The sequence below is a fragment of the Hippocampus bargibanti genome, linkage group LG20 (genome assembly GCF_051943395.1).
Source record: "Hippocampus bargibanti isolate YZ-2025 linkage group LG20, ASM5194339v1, whole genome shotgun sequence".
Lineage (NCBI taxonomy): Eukaryota > Metazoa > Chordata > Actinopteri > Syngnathiformes > Syngnathidae > Hippocampus > Hippocampus bargibanti.
In genome coordinates this window covers 7,912,280-7,936,611 of record NC_142753.1, presented here as the reverse complement: position 1 = coordinate 7,936,611, position 24,332 = coordinate 7,912,280, and the positions used below count along the sequence as shown (strand labels likewise).

Sequence of the window (24,332 nt, the reverse complement as noted above, 5' to 3'; positions counted from 1 at the left end):
TGTTTTTTTGCTTGTTTGTTTTAATCAATATGTATTGTTCTTCAAGTTAAAATGTTACAATTAAACATTTTTTCTGCTATATTAACTCATTCACTGCCAGAAAATGTGCTAATGTGTCCAGTCCATTGCCAGGGTTTTTGTCATTTTCACTCAAATTGCAGGACCCACAACATATTGAGTTTTTAGAATTACATAAACAGAGTAAGAAACCTTCGACTCTCTTCTTTCATTAAAAAAAAAGTTAATTCCTAAATTACATGGGACTGGAGTTATCTGAGCTTGAAATGGGGATGAGTGTACAAAAGGAAAATGCTGCCGCCTAGTGGGCATGAAGAACATTGCCAGAGGTCTGACCAGCGATTTATCTACCATTCGGGAATGGCAGTGAATGAGTTAAACATTGTGTTTCTCTTTAAAGCTGAACTTCCCACCACTGCATTTTTGTGCTTTATGCTGTATTTTAATGAGAAACTTTCAGTGTTTAGGACCCTATATCATCTTTAAAAACATATTTTATGTAGAGTTTCTATGCTTCAAGATGGCAACACTGAACTTGGGAAATATTCTGGGCTAAATCAGCTTTGTTTGTTGTAACCACAAAGGTGTCAGGTTTCTTTTCTACCTGTGGAGTTGAACAGGGAAGCGAGCCTGAGTCAAAATGATTAAGAATGTGTCAGAATGGGTTTCAGGTGGCGTTAAAAGACTTGTATTTTTCCAGGTTTTCCAGACAAAAACAATCCTGAAAGGGGGCGAATAAAATCACAATTGAAAATGATGTGATGCCTTGTACAGGTAAGTCGTTGTAGAAATTGTATATTTCGTGTCAAAATGGTCGGGCAGACGAATGCGGGAGGTGGAGCACAGGTCTGATTACTTTGGTTGGGAAAAAAGGAGGTGGGTGTAGTTCACATTTTAACAGCACTGCGGAAAAGTGGGTCACTACATTCGATCACTGGTACGTACTAAATACTCGCTGTTTTCTGCATATGGTGGTGTTGATTTGACATTTATAATACGGTATACCCACGGTGAATTAGCCTCCCGTTTGTTTGCTTCTTTTCAGGCTTTTGAAGTAACGCCATGGACCGGAAATACTTTAAATCTCATGTAAGTACATATCGACCCTTTTTTGTTCATCAGTTAGTGACACTATTGTAGTTGCTTGTCTGTTTTTTTTTAATAATTCCCCCCACGTTTATCAATTAGTGTCAATATTGCTGGCTAGCTATTAGCTATCTATTACCTGGCTAGTAAGCTTTCAATGAGGGGGTTGAGTGAACGCTGGCGCGTGTGGCTGCCGCTGCTCACCCGCAGAAAAACGTATCCTGTGACTGTAAATTGACCTTGAGAGTTTTGAAAGGTGCTTGTAAATTAAATGTATTATTATTATTATTATTACAAAAGGCAAATGCTGGTGGAAGGGAAAGACGTTGCCAGAGGTCTGATCAGCACTTTATCGGCACCCCCCGCAAGAAAAAAACGAAACCCAATCAAATACGGGAATGCCGCTCCACGTCGTGTTTTTCACATCCCGAATAAATTCGGGAATGGCAGTGAATGAGTTGATACAGAAATGTTTTAATTATTTTTTAGTTTTTTTTAACATGTTTTTTTTTTATGTAGACAATGTGTTGGGGCACCCTTGGAACTGTGCGACCTTTCTCCGGTTTCCATCCGCAAAGAGATGTCATCCAGATTCACGAAGCCGTGGAGAAGAAAGGTAAAACTTCATTTATACTTATGCCGTTGGATTAAATCCTTCGGGAGACGTGTGCATTCCATTTTGTTTGCCAAGTCATCAACTTCCAACCCCCTTTTACGTGTTCTTGCCGCAGATGCAGCCCCCCTTGTGAGAATCCTGACAAATCGCAACAATGCTCAGAGGCAGGAGATTGCCAAAATATATCAAGAGACAACACGGCAGGTCAAGAAAAGCAAAGTGCAGTTTTAAAATATTTCCAATGATGCCGTAAAAAAAAATCGTTAGTCATCATGAGGTGTGGGGATGGACCATCACTTGAGCTACCTGGCTAGCTATCTAGCTGGCTACCTACCTAGCTAGCTATCTAGCTCGCTGGCTACCGAGCTAGCTAGCTCACTGGCTATCTAGCTAGCTGGCTAGCTAACTAGCTAGCTACCTGGATAGCTATCGCGCTGGCTACCTGGCTAGCTATCTCGCTGGCTACCTGGCTAGCTATTGTGCTGGCTACCTGGCTAGCTATCTAGCTGGCAACCTGGCTAGCTATCTAGTTGGCGACCTGGCTAGCTAGCTAACTTTCCATCTATTTGAGTAATTCCGGGTTGAGTGAAGGCTGGCGCATGTGGCTGCCGCTGCTCACCTCCAGAAAAACTGATCCTTTGACGGTAAAGTGACCTTGAGAGTTTTGAAAGGCGCTTATAAATGAAATGTATTCTTATTATTATTATTATTATAATCCCCAAGTCGAACCACAGATGGTGTTTATTCGTTTGGAACTTCTGTTTGCTGAGCAAACAGCATTTAAATAGCCCCTTGACACGCCTTTGTTTAATGAGGATGTTTCACTGTACTGTTGACATAATAATAATTTGACAGCTTTTAACAGAGTGGCTGGGTGAACACATAAGCAAAAGTAAACCTTGTACAAGCCATGAAAAAGTTAATTCTCAGAACATGTTACATGTAAAGCCTTTGTCGTATTGCTGATAGCACTTTTCTGTCCATAGCTGCTAAAATGACACGTGGTGTACTGCAAGGTACACATTTAAGTCCACTTTTTTTTAGCATGCTCCCAGCATATGCTCTTCATCATCATAACCGGTCTCACAGACAGGATTATCTACTCGTCTGTTTCGGGAGTCTAATGGATTTTTCCCCCAAATGCAAGAACTGAATTCTCCAAAATACAACACGTTTCTGGTTGAAAAATAATGACTCTCTGCAACCAGGCTTCTCCGTCAGAGTTCATGTTTAAATTGTATCATCACTTGCGCTTTTTGATTGAATGCTTACTTTCTTGAATACAGGAACTGAAAGCCGACATGAAAAAAGTTCTGTCTGGAGATCTGGAAGCACTCATGCTGGAATTGATGATGCCACCTCTGCAGCATGAAGCTTATCAGCTACACCAGGCCATGGCGGTGTGTTTATTTTCTTTACAGTGATACCTCGGTTTACGAACCCCTTGGTTCACGAACGTTAAATTTATGAAAATTTTACCTTGGCATGCCAACTATTTTTCGGGATACACACGGAGCTGCCACAATGAGTGATGTGTCCTTCGCAAACGAGCCCGTTCTCCTAACAAGAAAATGGCGGCCGACTTTTTTTGTCCTCTATTCCCCGCCCCCAGTCTTCGGTTAAAGCCACATGATTGGTCAAGAACGCAGCAGTGAGGGTAGGTGGTTTAAACATTAAAGAGACAGGCAGAGGACAGTGAGAGTTTCAACTTTGATAGTACAAAGGCAAAGTGTAGACTGCAAGGTTAAAATATCCCATCAATCAGGCTCCACAAACAACCCGCACAAGCCATTTGTACACTTGATGCTAAAAGCTATCAACCCAGCTAAACAGAATACAATTGAAGAGGAACTAGATAAAATTATCGCAGAGAAAGCACCTACAAGGGATCATTCCTCAAGATGGTGAAAAAATAAGGTTACGTTCCTCATCAAGTGTTTAATGCTGAGGAAACTGGCCACTCCATTCCATCAAGCCATAAACGACCATCACAAAGGTAAATAAAACAACTTTATTATACAGTACAGTTTATTTCTTTAATTTTAATACCATAGCACATTCATTATACGTAAAATAAGGTATATTTTGTGTAGTTTTAAGGCTTACAAAAGTGGAAAATTATGTTTTATGGGGACCTGGGAACTGATTATTTTCATTTTAATGGTTTCCGATGGGAAATTAATTTTTGGGATACACACTTTTCGCCTTACACACTCTGTCGGGGAACCAATTAAGTTCGTAAGCCAAGGTATCACTGTATTAATTTATTCCTTCCGAGTCTTCTCAATTTACAAATGTCATGCTTCAAATTCTATTGAAAATAAATTACCCATGTGTGCGCAGGGTTTAGGCACAGACGAGGAAACGCTCCTGGAGATTTTGTGTACAAGATCAAGCGAGAAAATTCGAGGCATCAGCGCTGCCTATCAAGAAAGTAATATGCTTGTGGATGGCAGCCATGAAACTAGCGACTTCATATTATAATATGCCCCCTTTCATTTTTTTTTGCAGTGTATAAAAAGGACCTGGAGAAGGAAGCAAAAGGAGAAACCAGTGGAGACTTTGCTGAGCTCATAGTAGCGCTGATGAATGTAATATGCTCCCTTAGTGTCTTTTAGTCAACTTTGTTGAACATAAACACAAATGATGGCACAACTCTCTCCCAGCCCTGCCCCCCCTGCCCCTTCCCACTGCCACACTCACTGAACTCTGAGTACACGCTGTACTATCATCCTGAACTCTTTTTTTCGTTTTTTTTTTTCTGCAAGACCTAACTTCAACCTTTTTTGTTTGTTTTTGCATTCACTTTACAGACGACACTACCTCACTTTACATACGTCACTACCTTACTTTACATACGACACTACCTCACTTTACATACGTCACTACCTCACTTTACATTCAGAAATTACATGTATTGTCTGTTGTCAATTGTCTGTGTTTTTCAGCCACATTTTAAGTGCCTTGCACGCTGTGTCCGAGAGGACATTAATTTCATCTGTGCTGTATGTCATGCATATTAGCATATTTGACAATAAAGCTGACTTTGAACTGCAATCAGTACAGTCCCAAAACTAATATGTATTTTTTAATTTACAAAAAAAACAAAAAAACAATCCGAAACAGGGAAAATAGTGTGATGAATGTGTTTGGAATTGCTTTAAAAATGTTTCTTAACTTTCTGCTCCCTTTAGAAAGAAGATGTCACGGGTTTTGTTGAAAAGGACATTGAGGTATTCTTTTTTCTTTAACTACCTTTACGTTACACTGCCATTTCTGAATTTATTGGGGAATTGAAAATATGACGTAGAGCGCCATTCCCGAATTTGTTCAGATTTTGTTTTTGTTTTTTTTCATGCTTGGGTGCTGATAAAGCGCTGGCCATGGCCTATGGCAATGTTTTTCCTTTCCACAAGGGGCAGCATTTGCCTTTTGTCCATGTTATTGTTTTATTTAAGCGCTGTATATGAACCAATATGTATGTATTGCATTGTATTTTGGACAGCTGCCCTCATTTCAAGCTCATATAACTCCAGACCCATATCATATAGGAATTAACTATTTTCTTTTCTAATTAAAGCAGAGGGTCTAAAGTTTATCACGCTGCATTGAATCTTTATGTAGTAATGTCAGAGATGTTCGATTGGACACTGTGGACAAAGACTCGAACCCAGAACGATTGTCCGTACTGCCGGCAGGAGACGCAGCCATTCATGACAGACGCCTGAATTCTGCAGCCCTCTGCCTTGCTATTTATTGAGAGTATATGCAAATTTAAGTGATACATTAGTAAAACATAGTTTTCTTGGTTAGAATACCATGGCGCTGGGTGTTCTAAGCCCGAACAGCTGTAAGCAATTTCATTGATTTCATTCATACATTGTCTCTTCCATGAAGTGATAAATTTGTAACCTGGCTAATGAGCTCATCCTGTGAAGGAGTTTTAAGTCGTAAATTGCTTCGGTGAAAAATGATTTAACTTGCTGTGTCTGTTGACTTCAGATTGACCCCAGGTTGTCTGTGCTTCAATTGTGTATTCGAGTCACACATGTTGACTAAGCATATAACAGCATGAAACCTTTAAATATGATAACTTCTTATTCTGTCTAACCTCTATCAAGTCCTAAAGGCAATATTCTGTGATTCCTGCAATTTGAGTGACAATGACAAAAACCTTGGCACTGGAGTGGACACAAAGTTAAGTTTTTTGTCACTAATACAAATAACAAGCCATACCAAAGATGTGATAATCACACAAAGCTATTCTTGATTCCACTCAAAAAAGTTCATATTTATGCATTACACTGAATAGATGATTTTGTGATTTCAGTCTCTCTTCGAATCGCTCGATGAGAAAAAAGCGAACGCGGCTCCTTGGATCAATATTCTCACCTCTCGAGATTTAAACCATCTTAACAAAGGTGAAGTGCAAAACGTGAGCCGATGAATTTTGCTTTCCGAGCACCTTAAATGTTTCTGATTTTGACAGTGTTGTTGGGAATGGAGCTGGAGAATGGAGAGATGGTGATTCCAACTCTGGAGAAAAGATTCTCCGGGGATATTCATTTGGGTTTGAGTGTTTTAGGTACTGTATATTTTGTGTAGTTTTAAAGCTTAGAAAATTAAAACGTAGAAAATTATGTTTTATGGGGACCTAGGAACGGATTATTCTCATTTGAATGGTTTCCTATGGGAAATTAATTTTTGGGATACACACGTTTCGCCTTACACACTCTGTCTGGGAACTAATTAAGTTCGTAAGCCAAGGTATCAATGTACTGTATTTTCTGCACTTTTAGGGGTTTCGTCTGATAAGACTCACCTTCAGTGAATAAGCCATGAAATGTTTTTCCTCCATAGGGCGCACAGCATTATAAAACACATAGCATATAAGCTACAATAGTGGCTGTGGTTTCACTATGCGTCCACTAGAGGGTGCTACACTCACGAGTTGACTACCCTTAGTATAAGTTCAATTAGCTGCGCTGAATACATGTCAATTAGCGTGTCACATGTCCAGTCACATGCTCTTTTTGTTTGTGTCATAACAGTGGAGTGCATTCAAAGCCCCCACGTGTACCTTGCCAAGAGATTAACTAGCATGAAGGTAAGATTTTTTTTTAATTATTTTTGTCAATAATCGTGTCTTATGAACAAGGTTGGAAATGGGGTTCACTAACTCGACTTTTCAAACAATTCCACGCTCTGTGTGCGTAATAGTGCGATGAATCTCGCCAGTGAGTGCGTATCGCCTATTTGGTCACCCTTTTTTTCCTTTCACCAGCGAGTTCCAACTGCTTGCGTGAACAATAACAGTAGTGCTACGTATAAATCAATGCCTCTTATGTCTCAAAAACATACAAGACTTCCTCATGTTTCCATTTTTACTCTGCTATTGTCTAGCATCGAGTATTCCCCGCCGAGACAGGTGTTCTAAGCGGCTTTGGACTTTGCCTTCTGCTTTCCGTTCCATAATTGTGAAATTATCATCATTCCATTTTTTTTTTAACATTTTTTTATTGTATTTTTTTATAGGCACCAGTAGTACATGGCATCATGGTGTCCCACAGTGAAGAAGATCTACTTGCCATCAGGGTAGCCTTCCTTAAATTGACCGGTGTTTCTCTCTACACAAGCCTGCAGGTGAGTTACGTACAAAAACTGGCTAAACCTCGGGTTGACTGTTGAGAAATAATCTCAGGAAATGGACCGGATGAGATGTGTAGGGGCAAATTGATTCATTCAAACTGTTCATTCATATATTACAATGTATACAGTGATACCTCGGTTTACGAACCCCTTGGCTTACGAACTTTTCGGTTTACGAACGTTAAATTTATGACATTTTTACCTTGGCATACGAACTTTTTTTCAGGAAACACACAGAGCTGCCTCAATGAGTAATGTGTCATTCGCAAAGGAGCACGTTCTTCTAACAACAAAATGGCATACGACTGTTTTGGTCCTCTATTCCCCGCCCTCAGTCGTCCGGGAAAGCCACGTGATTGGTCAAGAACGCTGCAGTGAGGGGAGGTGGTTTAAACATTAAAGAGACAGGCAGACGACAGTGGGAGTTTCCACTTTGATAGTTCAAAAAGCAGAGTGTAGACTTCAAGGTTAAAATATCCCATCAATCAGGCTCCACAAACCCGCACAAGCCATCTGTACACTTGATGCAAAAAGCTACCAACCCAGCTAAACAGAACACAATTGATGAGGCACTAGATAAAATTATCGCGGAGAAAGCACCTACAAGGGATCATTCCTCAAGATGGTGAAAGAAGAAGGTTACGTTCATCATCAAGTGTTTAATGGTGGTGAAACCGGCCACTCCATTCCATCAAGCCATCAACGACCATGACAAAGGTATATAAAATGACTTTATTATACGGTACACTTTATTACTTTAACTATAATACCATAGCACATTTATTATACATACAATAAGGTATATTTTGTGTAGTTTTAAGGCTTAGAGAAGTAGAAAATTATGTTTTATGGGAACCTGGGAACGGATTATTCTCATTTTAATGGTTTCCTATGGGAAATTAATTTTTGAGATACACACCTTTCGCCTTACGCACTAGGTCTGGGAACCAATTCAGTTTGTAAGCCAAGGTATCACTGTATACCATATTTTCTGCACTATAGGGCGCACCTGAAGGAAAATATTTTTTCAAAAGCTGACTATGCGCCTTATGTATGCAAAACGTTTCAAAATGTCATTCATTGAAGGTGCCCGTTATAATGCGGTGCACCTTATGTATGGAAAAGCTTTTGAAAAATGTCATTCATTGAAGGTGCGCTTTATATTCCAGAAAATAGGGTCATTTTTAATAAAATGATGATTTTTTTTTTCCCAACAGAAATATTTCACTGGATATCATTTAGAAGCTCTGTTGGCCATCTGTCGATCTGAAGATTAAACCGAAGCGATGCGTGAATTCCCATTACAGGTTCACACATGCTTTGTGGTATATGATTCTGATTTGTTTTTAATCATTAAATCTAACATACAGGTGTGTGTACTTTCACAAAAAAAGGAAAGGAAATCAATATTTATTTGTCATCATGAAAAAAGCTTGTATGTAATTTCTGCATGACAAGTAATTGAAATATAATGTAATTTCTTATCCTGGGGAAGTGTGTTTTTGTTGTCATCTACAATCATCGAACGACAAAACCAGACTCTGACATTTATGATGTTTTAAATGATTTTTATCAATAATCGTGTCTTCCGAACAAGGTCAGCTAACTCAACTTTTTGGGATTTTGTTGTAGGGGGTGGTGCCGATAAAGCGCCGGTCAGCCCTCTGGCAATATGTATGTATGGCCTTTAAATGCCAAGACCTAAAATGTGTGTTAAAGACAATTGGGAATAAATGCAAAATGTTTGCTTGCACACGTATGTGTCATTGTTTGTAAACATGACTGGAGGCCACATTCGTACTGTTTTATAGGTACGGGGCAAATCAGCGTGCGTATGTATGTATGTATGTATGTATGTATGTATGTATGTATGTATGTATGTATGTATGTATGTATGTATGTATGTATGTATGTATGTATGTATGTATGTATGTATGTATGTATGTATGTATGTATGTATGTATGTATGTATGTATGTATGTATGTATGTATGTATGTATGTATGTATGTATGTATGTATGTATGTATGTATGTATGTATGTATGTATGTATGTATGTATGTATGTATGTATGTATGTATGTATGTATGTATGTATGTATGTATGTATGTATGTATGTATGTATGTATGTATGTATGTATGTATGTATGTATGTATGTATGTATGTATGTATGTATGTATGTATGTATGTATGTATGTATGTATGTATGTATGTATGTATGTATGTATGTATGTATGTATGTATGTATGTATGTATGTATGTATGTATGTATGTATGTATGTATGTATGTATGTATGTATGTATGTATGTATGTATGTATGTATGTATGTATGTATGTATGTATGTATGTATGTATGTATGTATGTATGTATGTATGTATGTATGTATGTATGTATGTATGTATGTATGTATGTATGTATGTATGTATGTATGTATGTATGTATGTATGTATGTATGTATGTATGTATGTATGTATGTATGTATGTATGTATGTATGTATGTATGTATGTATGTATGTATGTATGTATGTATGTATGTATGTATGTATGTATGTATGTATGTATGTATGTATGTATGTATGTATGTATGTATGTATGTATGTATGTATGTATGTATGTATGTATGTATGTATGTATGTATGTATGTATGTATGTATGTATGTATGTATGTATGTATGTATGTATGTATGTATGTATGTATGTATGTATGTATGTATGTATGTATGTATGTATGTATGTATGTATGTATGTATGTATGTATGTATGTATGTATGTATGTATGTATGTATGTATGTATGTATGTATGTATGTATGTATGTATGTATGTATGTATGTATGTATGTATGTATGTATGTATGTATGTATGTATGTATGTATGTATGTATGTATGTATGTATGTATGTATGTATGTATGTATGTATGTATGTATGTATGTATGTATGTATGTATGTATGTATGTATGTATGTATGTATGTATGTATGTATGTATGTATGTATGTATGTATGTATGTATGTATGTATGTATGTATGTATGTATGTATGTATGTATGTATGTATGTATGTATGTATGTATGTATGTATGTATGTATGTATGTATGTATGTATGTATGTATGTATGTATGTATGTATGTATGTATGTATGTATGTATGTATGTATGTATGTATGTATGTATGTATGTATGTATGTATGTATGTATGTATGTATGTATGTATGTATGTATGTATGTATGTATGTATGTATGTATGTATGTATGTATGTATGTATGTATGTATGTATGTATGTATGTATGTATGTATGTATGTATGTATGTATGTATGTATGTATGTATGTATGTATGTATGTATGTATGTATGTATGTATGTATGTATGTATGTATGTATGTATGTATGTATGTATGTATGTATGTATGTATGTATGTATGTATGTATGTATGTATGTATGTATGTATGTATGTATGTATGTATGTATGTATGTATGTATGTATGTATGTATGTATGTATGTATGTATGTATGTATGTATGTATGTATGTATGTATGTATGTATGTATGTATGTATGTATGTATGTATGTATGTATGTATGTATGTATGTATGTATGTATGTATGTATGTATGTATGTATGTATGTATGTATGTATGTATGTATGTATGTATGTATGTATGTATGTATGTATGTATGTATGTATGTATGTATGTATGTATGTATGTATGTATGTATGTATGTATGTATGTATGTATGTATGTATGTATGTATGTATGTATGTATGTATGTATGTATGTATGTATGTATGTATGTATGTATGTATGTATGTATGTATGTATGTATGTATGTATGTATGTATGTATGTATGTATGTATGTATGTATGTATGTATGTATGTATGTATGTATGTATGTATGTATGTATGTATGTATGTATGTATGTATGTATGTATGTATGTATGTATGTATGTATGTATGTATGTATGTATGTATGTATGTATGTATGTATGTATGTATGTATGTATGTATGTATGTATGTATGTATGTATGTATGTATGTATGTATGTATGTATGTATGTATGTATGTATGTATGTATGTATGTATGTATGTATGTATGTATGTATGTATGTATGTATGTATGTATGTATGTATGTATGTATGTATGTATGTATGTATGTATGTATGTATGTATGTATGTATGTATGTATGTATGTATGTATGTATGTATGTATGTATGTATGTATGTATGTATGTATGTATGTATGTATGTATGTATGTATGTATGTATGTATGTATGTATGTATGTATGTATGTATGTATGTATGTATGTATGTATGTATGTATGTATGTATGTATGTATGTATGTATGTATGTATGTATGTATGTATGTATGTATGTATGTATGTATGTATGTATGTATGTATGTATGTATGTATGTATGTATGTATGTATGTATGTATGTATATGTATGTATGTATGTATGTATGTATGTATGTATGTATGTATGTATGTATGTATGTATGTATGTATGTATGTATGTATGTATGTATGTATGTATGTATGTATGTATGTATGTATGTATGTATGTATGTATGTATGTATGTATGTATGTATGTATGTATGTATGTATGTATGTATGTATGTATGTATGTATGTATGTATGTATGTATGTATGTATGTATGTATGTATGTATGTATGTATGTATGTATGTATGTATGTATGTATGTATGTATGTATGTATGTATGTATGTATGTATGTATGTATGTATGTATGTATGTATGTATGTATGTATGTATGTATGTATGTATGTATGTATGTATGTATGTATGTATGTATGTATGTATGTATGTATGTATGTATGTATGTATGTATGTATGTATGTATGTATGTATGTATGTATGTATGTATGTATGTATGTATGTATGTATGTATGTATGTATGTATGTATGTATGTATGTATGTATGTATGTATGTATGTATGTATGTATGTATGTATGTATGTATGTATGTATGTATGTATGTATGTATGTATGTATGTATGTATGTATGTATGTATGTATGTATGTATGTATGTATGTATGTATGTATGTATGTATGTATGTATGTATGTATGTATGTATGTATGTATGTATGTATATGTATGTATGTATGTATGTATGTATGTATGTATGTATGTATGTATGTATGTATGTATGTATGTATGTATGTATGTATGTATGTATGTATGTATGTATGTATGTATGTATGTATGTATGTATGTATGTATGTATGTATGTATGTATGTATGTATGTATGTATGTATGTATGTATGTATGTATGTATGTATGTATGTATGTATGTATGTATGTATGTATGTATGTATGTATGTATGTATGTATGTATGTATGTATGTATGTATGTATGTATGTATGTATGTATGTATGTATGTATGTATGTATGTATGTATGTATGTATGTATGTATGTATGTATGTATGTATGTATGTATGTATGTATGTATGTATGTATGTATTAGAAAAACACCATGTAGGCAATCATCAGTGCAGTGATTCTAACTGTCACCGGTGGTCCAGTCGTACACTCACTGGCTTTGGGTGCATGTGGTGCGTGATCAAATCCTGCCTAGGGATGTACTATACATGGTCGTTTTTTTATGATAAAAACGCCTTACTATACATGGTTGTTTTTTGGCCTAAAAACGCCTTACTATACATGGTCTCTTTTCGGCCTAAAAATGCCTTACTATAACATGGTCTTTTTTGGGCCTAAAAACGCCTTAAAACGTCTGACTATACATGGTCTTTTTTCCCCTAAAAACACCTTACTATACATGGTCTTTTTTTTAAAAGACCATGTCTCGTAAGGCATTTTTGACCAAAAAACAACCATGTATAGTATGTCCATAAGCAGGCTTCGATCACGCACCGCATGCACCCAAAGCCAGTGAGTGTACGACTGGACCACCAGTGACAGTTAGAACAACCGCACTATTGGTAGCCTACATGGTGTTTTTTTCTGGGCTAAAAATGACTTAGTCTACATGGTCTTTTTTCCCCTAAAAACACCTTACTATACATGGTCTTTTTTTTAAAAGACCATGTCTCGTAAGGCATTTTTGACCAAAAAACAACCATGTATAGTATGTCCACAAGCAGGCTTCGATCACGCACCGCATGCACCCAAAGCCAGTGAGTGTACGACTGGACCACCAGTGACAGTTAGAACAACCGCACTATTGATAGCCTACATGGTGTTTTTTTCTGGGCTAAAAATGTCTTACTGTAAATGATCTTTTTTGGGGGCTAAAATGCCTTACTATACATGGTCTTCTTTTCCGCCTAAAAACGCCTTACTATAACATGGTCTTTTTTTAAGCCTAAAAACGCCTTACTATACATGGTCTTTTTTGGGCCTAAAAACGCCTTACTATACATGGACTTTTTTTTGGCCTAAAAACGCCTTACCATACATGTTCTTTTTTGGGCCTAAAAACGCCTTACTATAACATGGTCTTTTTTTCAGCCTAAAAACGCCTTACTATAACATGGTCTTTTTTTAGCCTAAAAACGCCTTACTATACATGGTCTTTTTTAGGCCTAGAAACGCCTTACTATACATGGACTTTTTTTGGTCTAAAAACGCCTTACTATAACATGGTCTTTTTTTGGCCTAAAAACGCCTTACCAGACATGGTCTTTTTTTTGGCCTTACTATAACATGGTCTTTTTTCAGCCTAAAAACGCCTTACTATAACATGGTCTTTTTTTGGCCTAAAAACGCCTTACCAGACATGGTCTTTTTTTTGGCCTTACTATAACATGGTCTTTTTTTCAGCCTAAAAACGCGTTACTATAACATGGTCTTTTTTTCACCTAAAAACACCTTACTATAACATGGTCTTTTTTTTCAGCCTAAAAACGCCTTACTATACATGGACTTTTTTTTGGCCTAAAAACGCCTTACTATACATGGTCTTTTTTGGGCCTAAAAACGGCTTACTAGACATGGTCTTTTTTTGGCCTTACTATAACATGGTCTTTTTTTCAGCCTAAAAACGCCTTACTATACATGGTCTTTTTTTGGCCTAAAAACGCGTTACTATAACATGGTCTTTTTTTCACCTAAAAACACCTTACTATAACATGGTCTTTTTTTAAGCCTAAAAACGCCTTACTATACATGGTCTTTTTTGGGCCTAAAAACGCCTTACTATACATGGACTTTTTTTTGGCCTAAAAACGCCTTACCATACATGTTCTTTTTTGGGCCTAAAAACGCCTTACTAGACATGGTCTTTTTTTTGGCCTTACTATAAAATGGTTTTTATTCAGCCTAAAAACGCCTTACTATACATGGTCTTTTTTTCACCTAAAAACACCTTACTATAACATGGTCTTTTTTTTCAGCCTAAAAACGCCTTACTATAACATGGTCTTTTTTTGGCCTGAAAACGCGTTACTATAACATGGTCTTTTTTTTCACCTAAAAACACCTTACTATAACATGGTCTTTTTTTTCAGCCTAAAAACGCCTTACTATAACATGGTCTTTTTTTCACCTAAAAACACCTTACTATAACATGGTCTTTTTTTTCAGCCTAAAAACGCCTTACTATAACATGGTCTTTTTTTGGGCTAAAAACGCCTTACTATAACATGGTCTCTTTTAGGCCTAAAAACGCCTTACTATACATGGTCTTTTTTTGAGCTAAAGACACCTTACTATACATGGTCTTTTTTGGCCTAAAAACGCCTTACTATAACATGGTCTCTTTTAGGCCTAAAAACGCCTTACTATAACATGGTCTTTTTTTTGGCCTAAAAACGCCTTACTATAACATGGTCTTTTTTTGAGCTAAAGACACCTTACTTTTCATGGTCTTTTTTGGGGCGAAAAACACCTTACTATACATAGTCTTTGTTGGGCCTAAAAACGCCATTGTCATTTTTCCGCCTAAAAACGCCTTACTATACATGGTCTTTTTTTGGTGCTAAAACGCCTTACTATACATGATCTTTTTTCCGCCTAAAACAATGTCTTATTATACATGGTCTTTTTTTCGCCTAAAAACGCCTGACTATACATGGTCTTTTTTTCACCTAAAAACGCCTTACTATGCATGGTCTTTTTTTCGCCTAAAAACGGCTTACTATACATGGTCTTTTTTTTCACCTAAAACACCTTACTATACAGGTCTTTTTTTGGCCTAAAAACGCCTTACTAAATAAACATGGTCTTTTTTTACCTAAAACGTCTGACTATACATGGTATTTTTTCGCTTAAAAACGCCTTACTATACCATGGTATTTTTTTCGCCTAAAAATGCCTTACAATACATGGTCTTTTTTGAGCTAAAACGCCTTACTATACATTGTCTTTTTTGGGGCTAATAAAAATCAATCTAAATTTAGAGGGATGAAAAAGATTGACTCAAGTTGAACTATGCTGATTCACATGTACCTGTATTTTGTCACTATGTTGAAACAGAAACGCAAAGTATAGCAAATACACGGAGTGTATGTGTTACGTCAAGTGAGCAAAACACATTTATTCAGCCTATTTGTGTTTTGCTGCAAGTGCTTCGCCGAGCAAATAAGCACAACTGTCCCACCCTGAGCAAAATATCAGTCAAAATCTAATTGATCTTTGCTTTCTCCTTCCGGCAGAGGGCAGTCCGCGTCAGTCATTTCAAACGATAACTTTCCAGCGGTTAACGCCGATTCCACGTTATAGCTTTGTCCAATATTTTGAGTGGAAAATTTTGATGGCCAAAAAATAAAAATAATAATAACTCTGTCCCACAGAGCCGCCTGGAATCTATTTTTGTGTGTGGAAATTATCAATCGATGCTCTCTAACAACGCCCGTGGTACGTGTACATTTGAAAGAGGAGGGGGGGGGGTCGGGCTACCGATGCCTACGTCAGCGTTCCGACTCTCATTCAGGAAATACGTTTTAGTGCGAACTATGCCCACGTAATGTGCGTCTTTCCCAAAAAAATAAAAAAATAACAGAGTGCCTGTCCCTTTAAGAGCTACGTCGCTGGATGGATGGACGAGTGACCATGCGCCTTCCTGCCTGAGCTCCGGCTGACATCCTCATCATGGCCTCCACACCGCCACAACCGAGGATGAAGACAACAGCCGGCGACTCTTTCCTTCCCGACGCGAAGACGGAGCCGAAGCAGAGGCTACGGTAGAGGCGAGCCGCGCCGGGGAGAGCCGCCTCACAAGCAATGGCACCCCGGTGTCCCCCATGCCTTCGCTTGGAGCCGACTACGGCTGCTACTCGATAAAGGAGCGTGCGAAGGCGGGCGGTGGCGGAGACATGTCAACAAATAGGGATTATTCCGTTAATCTGTCCGTGCAGCAAGTGCTGAGTCTTTGGGTGCATGGGACGACGTTGCAGCACTTCACAGGTACGCATGCCGGGACGAAAGGTGCCACCCGTGGACGCGCGAGTTTCATTCAAAGCGGAATAAAGCGGGGTAATGTGACATTTCGGCTCACATGCTTGACCCATGACCGCGCATGAATCACGAATGACGCGTGGTCAGGTAGCGGGCTACACGAGAAATGTTATTTCTGGTCACTAAAAAAATAATAATAAAATGTGACGTGGGTGCACCCTTCTGTGGACTCAATGATGTGCATCCATTCCCCCTTTGTCTAGCTTGCCATTAGCAAGGCTTGAAAAATCGATGCCTTCCTCTATGCAGTTTTATTGTATACGTTTTCAAATTCTGCTATTTTTTTTAAAGATCAACCCGAAACAGTCATTGCTTGCCATGAAACTATAAAGTGAAGTTTCAAAAGACCTAATCATCTGTACTGCCAGTATACAAAAAGAGGAAATGGTGTGCATATTGTAGAAATAGCGCATGTTTATTTACTTTCCCCAAACACGGGTTTCACAATAAAACGAAAATAATTGATATACTTTGAAATAAGCAGTCAAATCTGACATGTCTAGTAAATGCAAACATACTCGATGAAAATTATAATAAATCCACCCAATCTGTTTCAGTGGATTGGATTGGATTCGCCTTTATTAGTCTCGCAGTGGAGAAATGTACATTGCACAGCAGCAAAGTTACAAAAGGAAAGAAAGAAGTAGAAAAACAACATACAGGAGCTGCTGTAAAGGCATCCACGCTTGCGGCGCCATCTTGGAGTCAAAAAATGACAACACAAAAGACAGTCGTTCAATCTTAAGCAATTTCAGCACCCTCTTTTTTGCATGAAGCAATTCTAGATAAGGGGAGGATCAAAGCATCCTTTTCACTAATGGATCAGGGACGTCATGGTGCGATGTGCACGTCCGCTACAAGCTAAAGGTTAAACGCAAACACGAAGCTGTAGCGTCCATTTATGAAAAGAGATTGTCTCACATTTCCTGTCCCACGTAAATCCGCTTCAATTCCAAGCCGCGGCAGATTCAGCTGAGCATTTTACTAGCCCTGTTCAAATAAGTTTCACCAACATTTTAGCACGCTAGGTTCTTGTTTGTAATCATTTTTCCTTACGCAAGTAATCAAAGCGGACATGTGGTCATTTCGGGCCGCTTGTGTTGCATCCTGTGTGTTGAGCAACGTGTCGGATGTGAGCGAGAAAATAAAAGAGGTAGTTGTGGGGGGGGAATGCTGAGTCAGCTTGTTGAGCTTTTCCGGAAGCAGAAGTAGAACACTAGAGGGGAGGGAGGGGGGGAATACTGCCACCTGACACCCCCCAACTCCAACTTTAGCAAGTCAATTTGGTGACAAATGTTGCTAATACTTTGGAATTAAAATGCATGTGTGCAGAAATGTGGTACTGGGTGTTCCTGTGGTGCCTCTTCTCTTCACTCTTGGTCCACGGGGCGGTGGGGCTGCTCATGTTCGTCATGCTGCAACGCCACAAGAGGGGACGTCTCATCGCCGTGGTGCTGGTCAGCGTGGGTTTCTTGGCCTCGCTCTCGGGAGGCGTCATCACCAGTAAGTTGTTGCAGGAAGGATTCTTTTAGTCACCACCCACCTCGACCTTCCAACCCCCCCCCCCCCCCTTGCATGACCTCAGCAGTGTCGATGACACTCGATGGTTTTTGTTCGCTTACGTCAGACACAGGTGCGGCTGACACGGGTGGAGGCGCAGCTGCTTGTGATTAAGTCATTTGATTTTTGATTTTTTTATTTACCGGCGAAGCATTTTAGGGTAGTTTGTTCATCCAAAATTCCTATCAAACAAACTACAACTCATAAAAATATAAAATACATTTTATTACTTTATATTTTATTCTTAATTTTACCCTAAAAGTGATGAGCTTGATCATGCCGAAACGTCGAGCATTTCACCCGCCTGACATTTATCTGAAGCTAACACCGTTAGCGCTCCTTACCTTGCAGCTCTGCTTATCATGTAGCCTTCAAGGTGACAGTGACTCTGCCTGTTCCTGTCAATGGGGCATGAAGGTTAAAAAGAGGTCATTTTTTACTTCAAGATGGCGCCGCGAGAGTGGCCGTCTTTCCAGCAGTCCCCGTATTTTGTTTTTCTACTTCTTTCTTTCCTTTCATAACTTTGCTGCTGTGAAATGTAAATTTCTCCACTGCGAGAAGAATAAAGGTATATTCAACAGATTTGGTTCAATTCAGATATGTTTACTATGCTGGTTGTCGTTTGTAGTCGTAGTCTCGAAATACCGTATTTTCTGGTGTATAAGGCACACCCAAAAAACATTTTCTTGGAAAAGTGACCCTGCGCCTTATATGCAGTTTTGCCTTATATGTGAATATAACTACTTTCATAATAATAATAATAATACTACATTTCATTTCTAAGCGCCTTTCAAAACTCTCAAGGTCACTTTACAGTCACAGGCTCGGTTTTTCTGCGGGTGAGAAGCGGCAGCCACATGCGCCGGCGTTCACTCAACCCGGAAGTAACTCAAAATGGATAGAAAGCTAGCCAGCTAGCTAACAGACAGCTAATAGATAGCCAGCTGGACAGTTAGCTAAGTAGCTAGATAGCCATATAGCTAATAAATAGCCAGCTATATAGCTAGCTAGCTAGCCAGAAGATAGCAAATAGATTTCCTAAGCCACTGACTCCATCTCCCCCTTATAGGTAATGTGTAACGCCAGCCTCTACTGTAGCGCCTTATAATGTGGTGTGCCTTATATTTGGAAAACTTTTTTTCGACATACCCGCAAATATGTTCATATGTACCGTTGTTGGTAACTTGAATGTTCGTAAGTAGGGGAGTGTTTGTATATACAGTAAAGTCTCGTTATATCGATATCGGATATATGGATAGTCCCGGTTATATCGATACTATTTCTATGCACGCACGGAGAAAATTACATGCAAACAGGGTCGGATATATCGATAGTCCCGGTTATATCGATATTTTTTCGGACTCCCTTGAGTATCGATATAACGAGACTTTACTGTATTTATATATTATATTTGGAAACCTCTTTTTCATTCATTGAAGGTGCACCTTACACTCCGGTGCGGCTAATATATGGAAAAAGTTTGAAAATACACCATTCATTGGGGGTGCACCTTATACACCGGAAAAAATGATTGCATTTGTTTGTTCTTGCGGTGGCGTCACCAAAATATTTACCTTTTCAAACGCACCGCATTGTCACGAACGGCTGAATCAAATGCGTCGTCGTTCACCGAAAGATTTACCCTCCGCCGCCGATTCAAGCTCAGCTCCTAAAATAGACAAGATAATAGATTATTAATGTTGCGCAATAAGGAAGTGCGGGCTATTAACAGTCTGCACCGATGTTTACGCTCTATGCGCGTGTACACATGCTTAGCATGTCACATAGAAAGAAAAAGTATCCATTGATAAAAAGAGATGGCCACACATCTCCTATCCTACGTAAATCCGCTTCAATTCCAAGCCGCGGCAAATCCACATAGGTGCTCTGCTCTGCGCTTTTTTCGCGGGCTCTGCGTTAAATCGCTACCTTTTTCATCAGGCGCTGCGATTGCGGGTGTGTACCGCGTGGCGGGGAAGGACATGGCACCGCTGGAGGCTTTGCTTCTCGGCGTGGGCCAGACCAGCCTCTCCGTCGTCATCTCCTTCTCACGCATCCTGGCCACGCTCTGAAACAAAGGTAAATGTTGACGGACGGGGACTTGATATGAACGGCAGTCAATCGGAGACCGTGAGTTGACCTTTGTGGACCGTTTGGGATTGGTTTTCAAAAGTCTCCGTTCTGTTACTGGCACAACTGCGAGACACACCGCTCGCCATCCTCGGCTTACTGGACTGAAAGACGCGTTTCCGGAGGTAACTTTGTGCCAACGGGCTTCTCTGGGATGTCCCGCATGCCTTTAGGTTTCCTTGGAACTTGTCAAAATGACCGTGGCTTCCCCTTTTTTTTAGACTTTTGCTTGTTGAACATAAAAAAGTTGAGGGCCGATAACCCAAACGGGTGTTAGCCGCTATAATACAGTATTCATCCCGAGTTCCAGTGCCATAAATTTGCTTGGCTCATCGTTTTTTACGGCACGACGGTGGGTTTTGTGCGCTTTTTTTTTGTTGATTTATTTATTGTTCACAATGAAATACATTTAAAAAAAAATGAACTACCCATTTGAGCCCCTGCTAACAAACGCTTTCAACACGCCTTGTTGTCATCCAAAAAGGAACATTTGGGTTGGGAATTCTTTTTTTTTTTAATCTGTTCCTTAATTCACTCATTCAGACACGCAAAAATGTGTCCTGTCCAATGCCAGGGTTTTTGTCATTGTCACTCAAATTCCAGCACCCACATAATATTAAGTTTTAGGACTACATAAACATTTAAAGGACAACCGACACCATTTTTTTGTTTCCTAACTGACATAAAAAAAAAAAATGTTTTATAGCATCTAAAATACCCAAAACACGCAGGCTGATATTTTTAGTCAAATGCAAAACACCAATAAAAATGAGTTTTGAATTGCAAGTTTCAGAAGGTCGCGCCCCCTTGTTCGTGACATCACGCCAAGACGTAACAAGATGCTTTGTTGTTACTCATCCAGTTATGGATATTATTCAAATAGTTCTAAAGAGGAAAGCATACATCGATTGAAGAATTTATTCCGTGTCATTTTGAGGCGTCTGGGGTGGGAAATGTCGCACCCAAGGGAGGCAGAAAAATGGCGACAAAGACGTGTAGGGAATTGGTCAGCCCGTTTCCACCGGCTGATTAATTCCTTACATGGAGCTTTGTCGCCCTCTTCTGCCTCTTTGTGGTCCTACATGACGTTTTCAGACCAAAGTACAGCAAAATGCATTGACGTGATGGAAGGACTGCTACAATGTGTCCTTTTTTCGGTCAGGGGCGTTCCTTCAGTGACGTAACGTACGGACTCCACCAAGACACCAAGTCTTGCCGTGACACCACGAACATGGAGGCGGGACTTTCTGAAACTGGCCACTTCCGGTTTCATTTGTTTGCAGTTTCAGCACACTAAGTCATTTTTATTGGCGTTTTGCATTTGACTAAAAATATCATACTTTGTGTTTTGGGTATTTTAGATGCTATAAAACGTTTTTCTGATGTCAGTTAGGAAACAAAAAAGTGACGTCGGTTGTCCTTTAATGGCTTTTTCTTTTCCCTGTCCCTGAATGTGCTTGAATGGTAACATTTTAGCTCAAGTAGGCAAAATAACAGTTTGTGTCACTGGATTAAAAAAAAATAACTGGCTCCCTAATTAATTTTTTATGGCCTAACTTTAACAACAGCACATGGCACCAAACCCAAAAATAGAAAGTCAATGGGTGTTTATGCCAAAGTATCACTGATATACCAGCTTTATTTCTTCTGTCTCATTTTATTGATGTAACTTTTTTGGAGGGGGTGATGAACTGCTGCTTTAAGATTGGTACCTAAACGTCAGTACTGATATGATTCAAGTGTTTTTCGATCATTTTTTTGTGTGCCTTTTCGTCAACACCACCCATTCAGATGAGTTATGTAACTGACATAGCTCACCTTCACTACCAATGTGGTCCACAGGAGGGCGACATTGCCCTGAATAAAAACACCCGTGAAGTATGGCGATGATCAATGAGACGTTTTCTGTCTTTTTTTTGCCATTACAGTGTATAGAATTGAAAACAATATTTTTCGAACGTCAATTTAATTCCGCAATGTGAATATATCATGTTTTTTTTTACCCTAATTATTTCAAGGACCAATGTAAAGTAGCTGGGTGCCTCACTCAGCTGCTGCTGTATTTCTTTCTTTACATTTTTTTCCTGTGAAAATGTATTCATTTTGTTTTTAACGTTGCTATTGCAGTGCGCCAGATTGTTCTATTTATTTATCCGCTGTGCTTCAATCAAATTAGCTGTTTTTCAAGGGTGCCCCCATGCAGTGTTTCCATACCTTTATTGAGGTCAAGGCACATATTTTGACTCTGTTGGGAGAATATGGCATTTGGATGGCACATAAATGTACCACCACAACATGGTATGAGAGATTTGATATCCAAAGCTCTTATTTTGTTGGATGACAGGGTTAGATGCGCAGGTTGAGTCGAAATTCTGCTATCTAGCGGAAGACCTTTGACATCGTCTGCCTGCCACTTTGGGAACAATTCACCTGACCAAATCAAGTGTTTAGTGTTTGGGAATCATTGCCATCACCCCTACTATGTTGGCCCCATAGTATTATGATAAAGAGCACACACATGCATTAAAGGACAACCGACGCGAAGTTATGTCCATAATTTGTAAAATCACTTCAAATGACTTCTACTGAGCATATTTTACAAAGATTCCACCGCATATAGCTATATTTTACGTTTTAAGACTCGCACTGAATATTCAGGAAGTCTTGTTTTTGAGTTGGTGACGATACCTATCGTGACATCACGGTGGGAACGTCCCTGACCGAGAAAGTGACACACAATGCATTTTGGGTACTTTGTATGGTCTGAAAACTTGGTGTTGATCCGTGTTGATGGCAAAATTAGAAGGAAAACACATAACTAACGCGATGGTGAATCGTTGTGTGTTGCACCAAGACTACTATTTGATACTAGTTGACACAAATTCCCAGCAGACAAATCAACCCATTTCCAATGGAGCTTGGGCGCCATCTTGTGCATTTTCGGGGACGCTACATTGGAGTCCAGACGGCTCAAACTGATATGGGAGGACTTCTTTAATCGATTGCAAACATTTATGCTTTCCTCTTCAGAACTATTTGAATCATATTCATAACTGGATGAGTAACAAGAAAGCATTTTCTCCAAATCTGAAGCCATTGTTTTGATTCGAGAGTAAGGCAAGACGTCTTGGCTTGACGTCACGAACAAGGGGGTGGGACCTTCTGAAACTGAAACTTTCTGAGGTCAAGTTGAAGTAGTTTTGGGACACTTCAAGTCATTTTTATTGGTGTTTTGCTTTGCATGTGACTAAAAATATCAGCCTGCGTGTTTTAGGTATTTTAGATGCTATAAAACGTTTTTCTGATATCAGTTAGGAAACAAAAAAAATGGTGTCGGTTGTCCTTTAATGCTGTGCCGGGGGCAAATGTGACTTCTTATTTTCTCTGTGAACCTTCTGCAGTTTTGAAAAACAGCCGTAGTCGTGTGTCGAGACGAGTTCACTGACTGTCTACCCGCCGCCATTGCATGTGCTGACGTGTGAATGGACTAAAGGACAAAACCCAAAGTGGCATTTGTATAGAACATGTACAATATGGTTTGTTTGTTTTTTTAAATCAACATTTTGTACCAGCCATATTTATAACAATGGCTTATTTCTGGACAAATTGTTCCTTGTAAATATCAACTGTTAGTTGAAATAAAAAAAAATCTTTTTAGAATATAAAAGTGTGTCGAGTGATGTTTCATTTTTGTGGAATGAGTCACACAACCAAGTATGCCATTTGTCAAAGTGGTGCTTTGAGATTCTGGTTATTTGCTGCATGTTTTTTTTTTAACTAATTCACTGCCAATCACAGATTTATTCAGGAATTGAAAATATGACA

At 38.0% G+C, this 24,332-nt stretch overlaps 3 protein-coding genes across 8 annotated transcripts in view; 2 read left to right on the top strand and 1 right to left on the bottom strand.

The window, feature by feature from the left end:
* Positions 1-8: 8 nt before the first annotated feature.
* anxa14 (annexin A14) lies at positions 9-16,508 on the top strand. 4 transcript variants are annotated; one of them, XM_089023729.1, is made up of 14 exons: positions 12-792; positions 1,064-1,107; positions 1,624-1,720; positions 1,836-1,924; positions 3,007-3,120; positions 4,064-4,154; positions 4,232-4,311; positions 4,915-4,953; positions 6,051-6,141; positions 6,210-6,305; positions 6,772-6,827; positions 7,256-7,363; positions 8,587-8,676; positions 16,381-16,508. In XM_089023729.1, the coding sequence occupies exons 2-13, from the start codon at positions 1,081-1,083 to the stop codon at positions 8,644-8,646; spliced, it is 948 nt and encodes a 315-aa protein (XP_088879855.1). In that variant the 5' UTR covers positions 12-792; positions 1,064-1,080; the 3' UTR covers positions 8,647-8,676; positions 16,381-16,508. The 4 variants fall into 4 exon arrangements, with proteins under 4 accessions (XP_088879856.1, XP_088879855.1, XP_088879853.1 ...); XM_089023727.1 differs by lacking the exon at positions 16,381-16,508 and having other exon boundaries at positions 13-792; positions 8,587-9,126; XM_089023728.1 differs by lacking the exons at positions 12-792; positions 16,381-16,508 and adding an exon at positions 814-955 and having other exon boundaries at positions 8,587-9,126.
* Positions 16,509-16,596: 88 nt separating this feature from the next.
* tmem170b (transmembrane protein 170B) lies at positions 16,597-24,174 on the top strand. Its single transcript, XM_089023731.1, has 3 exons — positions 16,597-16,766; positions 18,150-18,320; positions 20,319-24,174. The coding sequence occupies exons 1-3, from the start codon at positions 16,604-16,606 to the stop codon at positions 20,447-20,449; spliced, it is 465 nt and encodes a 154-aa protein (XP_088879857.1). The 5' UTR covers positions 16,597-16,603; the 3' UTR covers positions 20,450-24,174.
* Positions 18,328-24,332, bottom strand: part of LOC148882986 (uncharacterized) — a 90,812-nt gene continuing 84,807 nt past the window's right edge. For all 3 annotated transcript variants that reach the window (XR_016118659.1, XR_016118661.1, XR_016118660.1), the window contains 3 exons: positions 20,307-20,445; positions 19,952-20,046; positions 18,328-18,775 (listed from right to left, as the gene is read on the bottom strand). The gene's annotated coding sequence lies outside the window, so the exon portion shown is untranslated. The remainder of the gene's footprint in view (positions 18,776-19,951; positions 20,047-20,306; positions 20,446-24,332) is intronic.